General features: G+C 35.3%; 1 protein-coding gene across 2 annotated transcripts in view; it reads right to left on the bottom strand.

Annotated features, from left to right (window-relative positions):
• The window catches only part of KLHDC1 (kelch domain containing 1), a 46,168-nt gene that overhangs the window by 16,209 nt on the left and 15,161 nt on the right, over window positions 1–14,798 (bottom strand). Inside the window, exons 5-9 of one of the 2 annotated variants that reach the window (XM_029236604.1) lie at window positions 7,761–7,839; window positions 7,379–7,426; window positions 6,034–6,117; window positions 2,071–2,154; window positions 1,536–1,594 (exon numbers count right to left, since the gene is read on the bottom strand). In XM_029236604.1, the coding sequence (XP_029092437.1) occupies window positions 1,536–1,594; window positions 2,071–2,154; window positions 6,034–6,117; window positions 7,379–7,426; window positions 7,761–7,839 (354 nt within the window). The remainder of the gene's footprint in view (window positions 1–1,535; window positions 1,595–2,070; window positions 2,155–6,033; window positions 6,118–7,378; window positions 7,427–7,760; window positions 7,840–14,798) is intronic. The other variant, XM_029236605.1, reaches the window with a different exon arrangement.

Genomic DNA, 14,798 nt, shown 5'->3' with positions numbered 1-14,798 from the left:
TTTATTTTTTCCAAAATGGAAATATTTTTACTGTTTTTGTTAACTATAAAAAACATTTGGGTTACAACACATTCAACAACCACAAAAATAGTTATTAAAAGGGACAGTTCTCCTATAATCCTGTCCTCCAGCAATAAGAAACATTAATAGTTTGGTATATATCTTTCCTAACTTTAATGCACATATAAAGACATTTATTAAAAATATACAAATAGGATCATATACTCTGTTCAATTTTTTTCATTCAACTAATATGTTTCAGAATATTTCCATGAAGCATATTGTCCTTTGGTAATGGAAGTACGGCAGCTCATTGGGCAAATGCACCATGATTTAAACAACCCCCACTTACGGACATGAGGGTTGATGTCATGTCTTTGCTTTTATAAATAATGTTGCAATAAACATCTTTGTTGTGTGTGCACACACACATACATATATGCACACACATATAAACACTTGTCCAATTTTTGTCTTAGGAGAAATTCTGGATCAAAGTAGAAATTCCATTTTATATTTTAAACATATTACCAGACTACCTTCCAGAAGATTATACCAATTTAAACTCCCACTAATTGTGTTACAACCTAGCACAAACTGATCATTTGTAATTATTTTTATCCGATAAGTGAAAACTATTATTTTTATTTCAATTTCTTTAATAATTTATGAAGTTGGACATCTTTTAAAAATAATTTCTGCATATTTGTATTTCTTCTATGAGTTGCTCATTCATGTTCTTTGTTCACTTTTACTGGCCTGTTTGTCTTTTTCTTACTGATTTTCTGAGTTTTATGAATCTTAGCCCTTTTGGTTAGAAATACTGTAAATATTACTTCTAGTTTGTTTTTTGTTTGCATTTTCCAATTTGCTTTTTAACTTTTTGTGGTATATATTTCTACACAGAAATATTTAATTCTTAAATGGTCTTATCAATCAGTCTTTGAATTTATGAATTTTGGGTTTATATCATCTTTATAAAAGCTTTTTCCATGCCAAGATTTTAAAGATAATCTGCTATACTTTCTTTTAGCACTTTTGAGGTTTTATTTTTAATAGTATTTATACTTTGGCATAATATATAGGTCTGATTCCAAATCATTACATGAACAGCTGAATTGATAGCTAAATATATTTATTCTATTGCTAAATATATATTATGAGCAATAAAATCAGACTTTGACTCACTCGGTTTTCTGTTGACCTGTGATGACCCCATTAAAACTTCATTTGTTCTACTGACCAGTCCTCAAGAATATGTAGTATAAAACCAGTACTTTTACATAATCAATTTTCAACTGCTAGTGTTCTCATGTTTTATATAGTCTAGTTAAAGAACGAACTCTATATTGAAATCTATATATTCCTTGCTTAAGCAAAAAATCTGAAGGGGAAGAAAATATCAGTTCAGTTTTACAGATCCAAGTTTGGGTTATACCATGCATGTGTGCACACGTCTGTGCAGGCAGACACACACACACACACACACACACACCACACACAAAAATGCCTACATACTTAAATTTCGAACTTACCTTCCAGACCAGGTCCAGGTATCTAAGTTTAGATAGTGCAAATCATTCATCCTAGTTTGCTAAAATAAAAGTGTATGAAATTGGTCAGTGTTTTACATATTTCATGGGCTAAAATTTTGGTTTTAAAATAAATTCAGGTTAAAAATGGATTAACTCTATTTTACTTAACATCAGAAGTTTATATATTGGGAAACAATGCTAAGCATTAATAAAATTAGCATAGAGCTACCAAATTAATGTGTAAAGGGGGAAAGGAAAAAATGAGTTTAAACTAACAAGATTTAGATAATAAGAAATTAAACTTTTCTGATAAATCACTGAAGTGAAGGATTCTCCCCCATTAAAATATGATTTATAATCACCTGTGGTTACTCATGTATGGTCCGTTTAGGGAATAGAAGATTTTAAAAAGTTATTATTGAATGACATTTTAATCTCTAGACTATTTGAATGTTCAGCTATTCCACAAAATCAAAGGATCAATTTTTGTAAGAAGCATCAAAGATTAAAGACCATTTTCATAAAAAACACTAACCAAAACTCGTCCGCCAAAGATATAGCCCTTATTTCCGAGAACTGCACACGTATGCGCGGCTCGTGGCTGCGGTGGAACACCACCCTGCAAGCAGAGATCAGAAAATGGAGAGCAAAGGCTTGAAACATCTATAATGAAGTCACATTCCTATGCTCAGTATGAGAAATACTTGACTGCTAAGTTACCATTACCTATGTAACTTAATTCAAAACCTTAATGCAAAAGTTCGTTCTCAATAGTAATAATTATAGACAAATACTACTCTTAAGGAATTACATTTATTCACCCTGATTTTTACTTCTTTTTACAATATTGACTGATTTATTATTTTTTTAATTTTTTTTTTTTTTTTTTTTTTTTGGCTGTGTTGGGTCTTATTTGCAGCATGCAGGATCTTTTATTGTGGCACGCGGGCTCTCTAGTTGAGGCATGCGGGCTCAGTAGTTGTGGTGTGAGGGCTTAGCTGCCCCACAGCAAACCAGGGATTGAACCCATGTGCCCTTCATTAGAAGGCAGATTCTTAACCACTGGACCACCAGGGAAGTCCCTGATCTTTACTTTTTAAAGTGTTTTTCTTAAATGCCTGACACTATTTGGCAAAATAAGATTTCACATAGGGACTTCCCTGGTGGTGCAGTGGTTGGGAATCCGCCTGCCAGTGCAGGGGACATGGGTTCAAGCCCTGGTCCGCGAAAATCCCACATGCCATGGAGCAACTAAGCCCATGCGCCACAACTACTGAGCCCGGGCGCCTAGAGCCCGTGCTCCGCAACAAGAGAAGCCACCGCAATGAGAAGACCACAGTGAGGAGCCCGTGCACTGCAACGAAGAGTAGCCCCCGCTCGCCCCAACTAGAGAAAACCCGCACACAGCAAGGAAGACCCAACGCAGCCAAAATAAATTAATAAATGTATAAAAAAAAGAAAAAAAAATTCACATAAATTTTAGCTTAAAATATAAATATTTAGGGCTTCCCTGGTGGCGCAGTGGTTGAGAGTCCGCCTGCCGAAGCAGGGGACACAGGTTCGTGCCTCGGTCTGGGAAGATCCCACATGCCGCGGAGCGGCTGGGCCCGTGAGCCATGGCTGCTGAGCCTGCGCTTCCGGAGCCTGTGCTCCGCAACGGGAGAGGCCACAGCACTGAGAGGCCCGCGTACCGGAAAAAAAAAAAAAAAAAAAAAAAAAAAAATATATATATATATATATATATATATATTTAAAAACATTTTCTTTCTCTCCCTTGCCCATCCCACCCCCTCTTTTCCTCCCTTTTCCTCTCTCTTCTCTCTCCCTCTCTCTCACTCATACACACACACAGAGACACACACACACAGAGACACACACACACAGAGTTAATATTAATATGAGTGAGCAGTACACTGTGTGATGATCTCAGAGACTTAAAAAAAATCAATCTGCCCCGCCAAAACTCTTGATGCTTCAAATTCCACAATAAGAACTTCATTCTTGGCTTAAGCCAGTGTTTATCTCTTACTAAAACTCTTCACACTAACTGATAATACTTCTTTATACTTTACTTTGAATAAATATAGCAGAACTTTTCTTCAGAGAAGTTTGGGGTTGGTGGGAAAAGAGAGGGTATAATGGGTAGATTAATGAATAAGATTTGAAGGAAGAATTTTCTGCATAATTTCCATGTGTTCATGGTGGGTACTTCTGTGTATGTATTTAGTTCCAAGTTCTGAAAGAACCCAACATTTTCAGCTCATTGGCTACCGAATGTGGCCACAGGAAATTTAAGCACTACATCCAATATCATAACCTCCTAGAATTTTTTACTTGAATAATTATGAGGTCAACATGGTAAGAAATAATTCAGATATTACCTATATAACACTTAAATAAATGAGAGAGAACCATAAATGAGAGAGAACCATTTGTGTTGCAGTTCCCAACACTTCCAACAAAACAAGTTTTATTGTCCCATCCCTGATCTGAAATTCTGGAAAAATTCTTCTACTATATACACATTCATTATGAAATAAATATTGACTTTCTCCTTTTTTATTTATGAAATACATTTAATATCCAACCAAAGCTTCTGAATAAACTGAGTTCATACCAGTCCAAACAAAAACAAAGTAATGGCATTTGCATTAGCCTGTGCGGCTAATTGCGTAAATAATGCACAGTGCTTATTAGGTCATTTGAAATACTGAAAATAACCCAAAGACTACTATTATATTCTACTGTCCTCATAGGGTTAAGAGTCCCATGTAGGAAAACACTTTCAACTTTCCATTTAACAGATGACATTATATGGCTTATGTAAAAGTACACAGCTCTTTTCAACCAGTTTCTTCAACTTCAACAGCAGTAACTCGAACACACTACCATGTTACCTTTCCTTTCGCTGCAGACATTTAGGAACAATTAATTCATTTAAGAATGTCTCTAAAACATAAAGGGAACAAATTCTAGCTGCAACCACATCAGAAAAACCTTCAGATATAATATAAACAATGTAAGAACTTATTTGAAGAAATAATCAGAGAAATCACAGTGAAAATACTGTTAAACACTAACTGAAAGAGTGTCAGTGCCCGTTAGGCTGTTGGTGCAGAAGGGGGGAAGGGGTACGGATTAAGGTAAGGAGAGAGAGAAGGAGTCACAACAGAAAGACCTGAAGTCCAAAGAACTAATTATAAGCTACCTCAGTTCACTTATCCCAAGGAGCACATTCTAAAAATATGCCTGCAGTAGCTCCAGACTCTTGCTTATTCTCTAAGGGAGCAGAGCGTTAAGAGACCTGAAAGAGATCCAGGATGAGTTTCAGTAGATCCAGTCTCAATAATATTTCTCTCCACCTGCTTGCTGATACGAAATTATTTTAACAGAGATAAGATGCTTTTATTTCATTAATACATAAATCTTGACATTAAAATGCTGACTGCAGGAAAATTCAATTAACAAATATGATCGACTGATAGTTGATCAGTTCCAAAATTAGAAGAGAACAGAAGAGCACTGAACACCTGAAAAGCACTGCTTGGAAAAAGAGGAAGCTGAGAAGGGTCAAACCTTGTAACACCTGCTATTTTGCACAGAACCTCCCTCACTACCATCTACAGAAGCTGAACTGCAAGGAACTTTAGTCATATGTGCATGTTAGTGGACAGAAATTTGGTTTTGCCTGTTCAGCATTCTATTCTGCACAGTTCCGGTGAGCTGACCAATCACAATACCTTGCTCCCCCAGGGACAGACCTGAGACTCAGACCTGGCCAGTCATCCCCTTGGCAGCAGGGACTGATATAGAGTAGGAACATGCCTAAGTAGAGCCAGAGTCCTTTTCTAGGACAAAGACATAGACATTGACAGAATGCAGCACCAATAGAAAGATCTGCTGGTGTAGCCAGGGCCATATTCCCTTCTAAATGAGCTGGACAGTCTGCAGTAGACAGGATAAAGCTAGCACACAGAGAAGCAGGGAGAAGCCAACAGAGAGATGCAAATATTGTGATGGTGTTGGATAACTGGCTCCAGTTCCTAAGGTCCTGGTCCCTGTAGCTCTTCCACTGTGTGAGCCACTTCAAAATATACTTCCCAGCTATGTGAGAATTCTTTAATGGCTTAAACTAATGTGAATTTGTGTTTGCTCACTAGAAGATGAAAGAGTATTAAGATTTCAAGGGTTTATGAAACATGGGCTTTTTAAAATCATGGACTTTGTTACGAAAGGACTTTTTAAAAGAGACTTCATTAAATCAGGGCATTACACTTGTGGGTAAAGAATGATGATGGCACCTCTTTAGATTTTTCTAGAAAACCTTAGCCTGGAGAAAAATATGTGATTAAAAAAAGTACTAATAACAGTTCTCATAAGAGAACCCCTTTGTATATGATAAACTCAATTACTGAAATCCAATAACTCAGTAAAAGAAATAGATTTTAAAAGTATTAATGAGTATACAAACATAAAGGTGACTTTTTACAATACTTACTTTAATTTCTGGTTGAAGCCAACTCTGTGTCTTTGTGTCAAATATGTGAACATCATTATGCCATCCCCAGAATATCTGCTCTTCCTAAAAAAGAGATTTTAAAAATATTTTTAAAAGCTTTTATAATTTTTAGATTAGTATTATAGTTTCACTGCACATTTACTGGTGAAATAATAGGCACTTTTACAGAAATAGAGTTAAGTGTGACCATAGTCATAAAGCTAATGCATACACCAGGGTAACTACAGTCGTAAAGCTAATGCATATACCAGTGGCTCACAAAGTGTGGTCCCTAAGCCATAGCAGCATCACCTGGCAACTTTCCTTCTCGTAGTATTGTTTGCATGAGTCATAACTTTGCTTGTTGACAATCTTCCACTTCTCTCAAAGGAATATCTCTTTTAAAATTGCAGAGAACAGAATGATATTTACATTTGGAAATCTCTTTTCCTAAAGTACAGGTTCAGAATTCCTAATCATTGCTGTTAGAAACTTTAGGGAACAATGATTCCTTTTTCCAAAAAATTCCAATCAATTCTACTTAGCCAAGCACCTTGTTCTTATGCATCAAACTTATGCTCACTCTCTTGTCTTCTAGGAAGAGACTAGACTTCTTTGGCAAGGCAAAGATTTAGCAGTTAGACTGTATTTAGCATCTTCTGCATTGCTGAAATCCTCTACCACTATTCTAGCTTACCTCTGTACCAGTTTTATGTTATATGTCAGGAATATATCATTCATTTTTGTCAGGACTTGTCAAACAAGTCAAATAAACTACATAATTTACTTAGTTTAGAATCTAAATGAAAAAATCTACCTGTACACCATAAACTTTAGGACATGATCATTAGCCTAACTGTACTAGAGGAGGAAAAAATGAGAGATTTCACTGATGAGTAGACATAATTAATGGGAAGTTATATTACTAAAAATTATCAGTAATACTGTAAGTAGCAAAACTTTAAAGATATTTCATTTTAAAAACTCAAAAACCATGTAAACCACTTTTAACGCTTAAAAACCATTCAGTTTTATTAATTAGCATGTATTAATTTCACACATAGCCCAAATAAAGACTATGGAGAATTTTTAAATACCTATATACAAAGAGATATACATGAAATGTACATATACCTTTATATTAATAATGTACAATAATAATACATGCTACTAGAAGGTAAAACTGAAGACTTACGGTGTATCTTGGTGGTGAGATCAATGGTTTTTAAAGTTATCTTTTAAAAGATTTCATTTTTATAAGTCATGAGTTCTTTCCTTAATAATAATTTATTCTCTAACCAGTAAGAATAAATAGAAAAAGTAATATGACTACCAACTTACTCACTCTCATACAGAAGCCAGACTGAGCTATGAATAGTTCTGGTGGACGTACCTAAAAGGAGGTGTATGTCAGCAACAGCCACTGCGGTTACCTAAGAACAAAGTTTTTCCAAGTTGTGCTAAAGCCACTAGTTTTCTAACAGAAGCAGCTATAAGTGATTAATGGCATCAGAAAAGACATTACTCTGCCAGTAGCCATGAAGGCTGATATAATTAGGTGAGAGAACTTCCTGCAACTGAATCCAAATTCAAAAGAGAGAAAATACAATTTTTTTCATAATATCAATTACAGCAAATTAAAATGAGAAAAACTGGGTTCATTATTTCTGGAGACTGTAACGTGACACTAACTTAGAGGAAAATGTAAACAGGGATTACTCTCTTACCCAAGACGCGTCATGAACATCAAAACAATCTTGGAGTTCATTGTGTCTCCTACACCCATAGCCACCAAAATATATTAATCTGAAAAACAAAACAAAGCACACACTTTAGGAGTTCTACTTTCAGTCTGTTCACAGAAAGTTGGAAGACATCATTTCCCTCACAACCTAAACAAGCCATATAAACTACAAAACCATAGTTTAAAAAACAAAAATCAAAGAGCTATGGGAGCAAAGAGACCTAAATGAACTAATTCCAGAAAGTGATAAGCTCGCAGTAGGAGAGAAGAGGCCCATGGCTGCTTTCATACCTGATGTAACAGCAGGAGGAGAAAGAATCCAGCACAGATTGGGTTTGTAAAAGAAGCCACCCAAAATTTTAACAGGCACATGTAGGCTGGCATAGCAAATTAGAATCTTAAGAAACTCAGCCACAGAGGGAGCTTGAACCTACTGAACAACTTTTTCACATAGTCTTCAGGGAGGGCTCAGGGTCAGTCACCAACAGCTGGAAGCAGAGAAGAGCTGAGCAACTCTCCTTGAGGCAATCTGAGCTATCAACTCTAAAGTTTGGGATCTGGGCAGGAGATCTGACAGAAACACCTCAGAGGCATGCCAAGCCGTTACAGCACACAGGGTGGCTGCCCTCAAAAGGCCAGGCAGGGAGGGGCAGTGCTGAAAGAGATCTCTCAAGGTACAGAAAGCATAAAGTGGGATTGGAGAGCAAAGAGAACTCCCTAGCAACACAAGTAGGCTATAAAACAAGGAGAGATCTCCCACAGTTCTGAGAAGTAGGTACTCAGCTGTGAAGCACTGTTCAAAATCTCTAGACAATCTCTAGTGCTTAAACATGGGGCTGTAGCAAAGGAAAGTCTTGGCCCTGCATCAGAACATTTGAAGCCAGTGGTTAAACTGAATCAAACTAAAGCTGCAACAAAGCCCAGACACAGATCAACTATAGATTAGACTGACTTAAATCCCACTCTAGCAACCTGAAAAAGGGAAAAAAGGGCATGTCCTTTTCTGGAAAGAAATATTGTTTATTCCCAACTTTACTGTTCTTTCATACAGAATGTCTGTCAAATGATGAAGAAATTACAAGGTATAAGAAAAGGCAAAAAAAGTGACCCATGATCAAGAGAGGAAAGAGTCAATATAAGCTGACTCCAAGGTGGCCCAGATATTAGAATTATTAGATATGGCCTTTAAAATAACTATGGTAGAAATAGTAACAGACCAGTTTGTAAAAGGTGGACAATGTGCAGGAAGAACTAGGTAATTTTGGCAGAGACATGGAACCATGAAAAAGAGTGAAATGAAAATGCAAAAAATTGGAAAATAAGATGTCAGAAATAAAGAAATTCATTAGATAGTCATAACAGGAAACTGGACATAGCAATGGAAAAGATCCGTGAACTTGAAGATAAGTCAATTGGTAAAAAAAAGTATCCAAATTAAAACAAAGAGAATGAAAGAGTAGGGGGCGGGGAAGGGAGCCCAAGCTCTGTATAACAATATCATATGATCTAATGTGCATATAATAGGAGTCCCAGAAGGAAAAGAGATGAATAAATGGGTAGAAGAAATATTTGTTAATTAATAAGAACTTCCTAAAACTGATGAAAGATATATATCCACCAACCCCAGAAGCTCAGCACACTCCAAGCTGGATAAATACAAATAAGTGAATTTCTCACCAGAAAAATGGAGGCCAAAAGGCAATGTAATAAAGTCATTAAAGTGCTGAAAGAAAGAAAAATATCTGTCAACCCAATGAGTGAAAAACATCACAAGGGAAATTAGAAATTACCTTGAAATGACTGAAAATGCAAACAGAATAAAACAAAACTTATGGAATACTGTGAAGGTGGTGCTCAGAGGGAATCTTATAGCTATAAATGCCCACAAATTTAAAAAGAAAGATCTCATATCAATAATATAACCATACACATCAAGGAACTAGAAAGAGAAGCAAACTAAACCCATAGATAACAGAAGGAAATAATAAAAATTAAAGGGGAAATAAGCAAAATGGTGAATAGAAAAACAATAGAGAGAAACAACAAAACCAAAAGTTGGGTCTTTGAAAATATCAACAAAATTGACAAATCTTTAGCTAGGTTGACTAAAAAAAAAGTAGAGAAAACTCAAATTACTAAAATTAGGAGTGACAGAGGGGACATTGAAACTAGAGACTAGTTTCAACTAGAGAAAGCCCACACGCAGCAACGAAGACCCAACACAGCCAAAAATAACAGACAGAAATTAAAAGTATCATAAGAGAATACCAAAAAACTGCATACCAACAGACTGTATAAACTAGATGAAATAGAAAAATTCCTGGAAAGACACACACTTCCAAAAGGGGCTCATGAAGAAATAAAAAATCTGAATAAACATATAATAAGTAAAGAGACTGAATCAGTAATCCTAAAATCTCCCAACAAAGAAAAGCCCAGGACCAGATGGCTTCAGTGGTGAATTCTATCAAATATTTCAAGAAGAATTAATACCAACCCTTCTCAAACATTTAAAAATACTGAGAAGGAGGGAACACTTCCTAACTCATTCAATGAGGCCAGCATTATCCTGAAACTGAAGCCAGACAAAAACACAACAAGAAAACTGCATATATCTGATAAGGGTTTACTATCCAGAATATGTAAAGAATTCCTACAACTCAATAACAAAAAGATAAAACAATCCAATTTTTTAAAAATGGGCAAAGGACTAGAATAGATATTTCTCCAAAGAAGATATACAAATGGCCAACAAGCCCAGGAAAAGATGGTCAACATCATTAGTCACTGGGGAAACACAAATCAAAACCACAATGGATATCACTTCACACCCATTACAATGGCAATTATAAAACAAACAAACAAATAAATTAACAAAAAACAAAAGAAAATAGCAAGAGTTGGTGAGAATGTAGAAAATTGGAACCTTTATAGTGGGAATATAACATGGCATTGTTACTGTGGAAAACAGTTTGGTTCTCCTCAAAATGTTGAACGTAGAGGCTTCCCTGGTGGCTCAGTGGTTAAGAATCCACCTGCCAATGCAGGGGACACAGGTTCGAGCCCTGGTCCAGGAAGATCCCACATGCGTCAGAGCAACTAAGCCCATGCGCCACAACTACTGAGCCTGCGCTTTAGAGCCCATGAGCCACAACTACTGAAGCCCACGCGCCTAGAGCCTGTGCTCCACAACAAGAGAAGCCACCACAACAAGAACCCCACGCACCACAACGAAGAGTAGCCCCTGCTCGCCACAACTAGAGAAAGCCCACACGCAGCAATGAAGACCCAACACAGCCAAAAATAAATAAATAAAAATTAAATTAAATTAAATTAAAAAAATGTTGACCATAGAATTACCACATGATCCACCTAAAAGAATCAGAAAAAGAAGAACAAACAAGGCCCAAAGTCAGCAGAAGGAAAGAAATAACAAATATCAGAGAAGAAATAAATAAAATAGAGATTTAAAAAACTAATAGAAAAGATCAATGAAAATAAGAGCTGGTTCTTTGTAAAGATACACAAAATTGAAAAATTTTTAGTCAGACTCATCAATAAAGAAAGAGAGAAGACCCAAATAAATAAAATCAGGAATAAAAGAGAAGTTACAACCAATACCACAGAAATACAAATCATAAGAGATTACTATCAACAATTATAAGCCAAAACAATGAACAACCTAGAACTGGATAAACTTCTAGAAACATACAATCTCCCAAGACTGAATGAGGAAGAAATAGAAAATCTGAACAAACTGACTACTAGCAATAAAATTGATCAGTAATCAAAAATACTCCCAAAAAACAAAAGTCCAGGACCAGATGGCTTCACAAATGAATTCTATCATACCTTCAAAGAAGATTTAACACCTATCCTTCTCAAACTATTCCAAAAAAATTGAAGAGGAGAGAAAGTTTCCAAACCCATTCTACAAGGCCAGCATTACCTTGATACCAAAATCAGAAAAAGACACTACAAAAAAAAGAAACTTACAGGTTAATATCCCTGGTGAACATAGATACACAAATCTTCAACAAAACACTAGCAAACTAAATTCAACAATACGTTAAAAGGATCATACACAATGATCAAGTGGGATTTATCCCAGGAATGCAAGGATGGTTCATTATCCACAAATCAATCAACATGACACACCACATTAACAAAATGAAGGATAAAAATCACGCAATCAACTCAATAGCTACAGAAAAAGCATTTGACAAAATCCAACAACGATTCATGACAAAAACTCTCAACAAAGTGGGTAGAGAAGGAACACACATCAACAATAAAGGCCATTTTTGACAAACACACAGCAAACATCATAGTCAATGGTGAAAAGCTGAAAGCATTTCCTCTAAGATCAGGAACAATACAAGGATGCCCCCTTTTTTACTTAACATAATATTGGAAATCCTAGCCACAGCAATCAGAGAAGGAAAAGAAATAAAAAGCATCCAAGTTGGAAGGGAAGGAAAAAAACTGTAACTATTTGCAGATGACATGATTGTATATATAGAATACTCTAAAGAGTCCACCAAAAAACTATAAAAACTAATAAATGAATTCAATAAATTTACAGGACACAAAATTAATAGACATAAATCGTTTGCATTTCTATACACTAATAATGGACTATCAGAGACAGAAATCAAGGAAATAATTCCATTTACAATTGCATCAAAACGAATAAAATACCTAGGAATAAATTTAACCAAAAAGGTGAAAGACCTGTACTCTGAAAACTATAAGGCACTGATGAAAGATATTGATGATGACATGAATAAGTGGAAATATATTTCATGTTCATGGATTGGAAGAATTAATATTGTTAAAATGTTCATACTACCCAAAGCAATCTACAGATTCAATGCAATCCTTATCAAAATACTGATGGCATTTTTTTCACAGAGCTAGAACAAATAATCCTAAAATTTTTATGGAACCACAAAAGACTCCAAATAGCCAAAATAATCTTGAGAAAGAAGAACAAAGCTAAATGTATCATGGTTCCTGGTTTCAAACTATACTACAAAGCTACAGTAATAAAAAAAGTAAGGTACTGGTACAAAAATAGACACATAGATCAATGAAACAGAATAGAGAGCCCAGAAGTAAACCCATGCACATATGCTCAGTTAATCTACAACATAAGAATATACAAAAAAAAAAAAAAAGAATATACAACAGAGAAAAGACAGTCTCTTCAATAAGTGATGTTGGGAAAACTTACAGCTACTTATAAAAGAATGAAACTAGACCATTTTCTCATACTATATACAAAAATAAACTCAAAATGCATTAAAGACTTAAGCATAAGACTTGATACTATAAAACCCCTAGAAGAAAACTTAGGCAGTACACTCTTTGAAATCAGTCTTAGCAATATTTTTTTGGATCTGTCTCCTCTGGCAAGGGCAACAAAAGCAAAAATAAGCAAATGGGACCACAACAAACTAAAAAGCTTTTGCACAGCAAAAGAAACCATCAATAAAACAAAAAGGCAACCTACTGAATGGGAGAAGATATTTGCAAATGACATGTCCACTAGGGGCTAATATACAAAATATATAAAGAACTCAAACAACTCAGCATCACTTAAAAAAAAACAACCCAGTTAAAAAATGGGGAAAAGACCTAAATAGACATTTTTCCAAAGAACACATACAGATGTCCAACAGGCACATGAAAAGATGCTCAGTACCACTAATTGTCAGGGAAATGCAAACCCAAACCACAATGAGATGTCACCTTATACCTGTCAGAATGGCTATTATCAAAAGGACAAGAAATAACAAGTGTTGGCACAGATGTGGAGAAAAGGAAACCTTCATGCATTGTTGGTGGGAATGTAAATTAATACAAGCACTATAGAAAACAGTATGGAGGTTCCTCAAAAAATTAAAAATAGAACTACCATACTATCCAGCAATGCCACTCCTATTTAACCAAATAAAATGAAAACACTTATTCAAAAAGATATATACACCCAATGTTCATTGCAGCATTATTTACAATAGCCAAGATATGGAAGCAACCTGTGTCCATCAACAGATGAATGGATAAAGAAGATGTGGTGTGTATGTATGTACACACACACACACACACACACACACACACACACAGAGAGAGAAATATTACTCAGCCATAAAAAGGAATGAAATTTTGCCATTTGTGATAACATGGATGGACTCAGAGGATATTATGCTAAGTGAAATAAATCAGAGAGAAACAAATACTGCATGTTTTCACTTATGTGTAGAATGTAAAAATCAAAACAAAGAACAAATATGAAAAATCAGATACAGAGAACGAACTAGTGGTTGCTAGAGGGGAAGGGTGGGGGATGGGTGAAATAGTGAAGGGATGAAGAGGTACAAACCAACAGTTATAAAATTTAAAAACTAAATAATAAAAGATAAACTTGGATTCATATCTCATACCATTCACAGGTTTTTACTGGTTCTTTTTTTTTGGCTGTGCCACACGGCTTGCAGGATCTTAGTTCCCCGACCAGGGATCAAACCCATGCCCTCAGCTGTGAAAGTGTGGAGTCCTAACCACTGGACCTCCAGGGAATCCCTCCCATGTTTTTAAAAATAACAAAAGTACTAGAGGAAAATATGTGAGAATTAGTTTATAATCTTGGAGTGGAAAAAACCTTTGCAATTGACTCAAAGTCAAGAAGCCAGAAAAGAAATTATTGATAAATTTACCTAAATAACAGCTTTAAGAAGCTGTTTAATACATGCAAAACACACTTTATGCAAAGTCAAAAGATAAATGACAACCTGGAAAAAATATTTTCATATCACAGTCAAACACTAATCTCTTTATACATAAATAACTCCTAGAAGTCAAGATTATAAATGCCAACAATCAAATAAAAAATAATTAGCAAAGGATTTATTTTTCAGTTCAGAGGAAAAGAAATAAAAATTGCCCTTAAATATATGAAAATTAAAATAAGACTGAGGCATCACATCTCACCTATCAATTTGGCCAAAAACATCTAAGT

This window comes from Monodon monoceros, unplaced genomic scaffold, assembly GCF_005190385.1.
Source record: "Monodon monoceros isolate NGI ecotype Baffin Bay Population unplaced genomic scaffold, NGI_Narwhal_1 Super_Scaffold_21, whole genome shotgun sequence".
In the NCBI taxonomy this organism is placed as follows: domain Eukaryota; kingdom Metazoa; phylum Chordata; class Mammalia; order Artiodactyla; family Monodontidae; genus Monodon; species Monodon monoceros.
The sequence above is the reverse complement of the archived record's forward strand: the minus strand, read 5'-3'. Positions and strand labels throughout refer to the sequence as shown.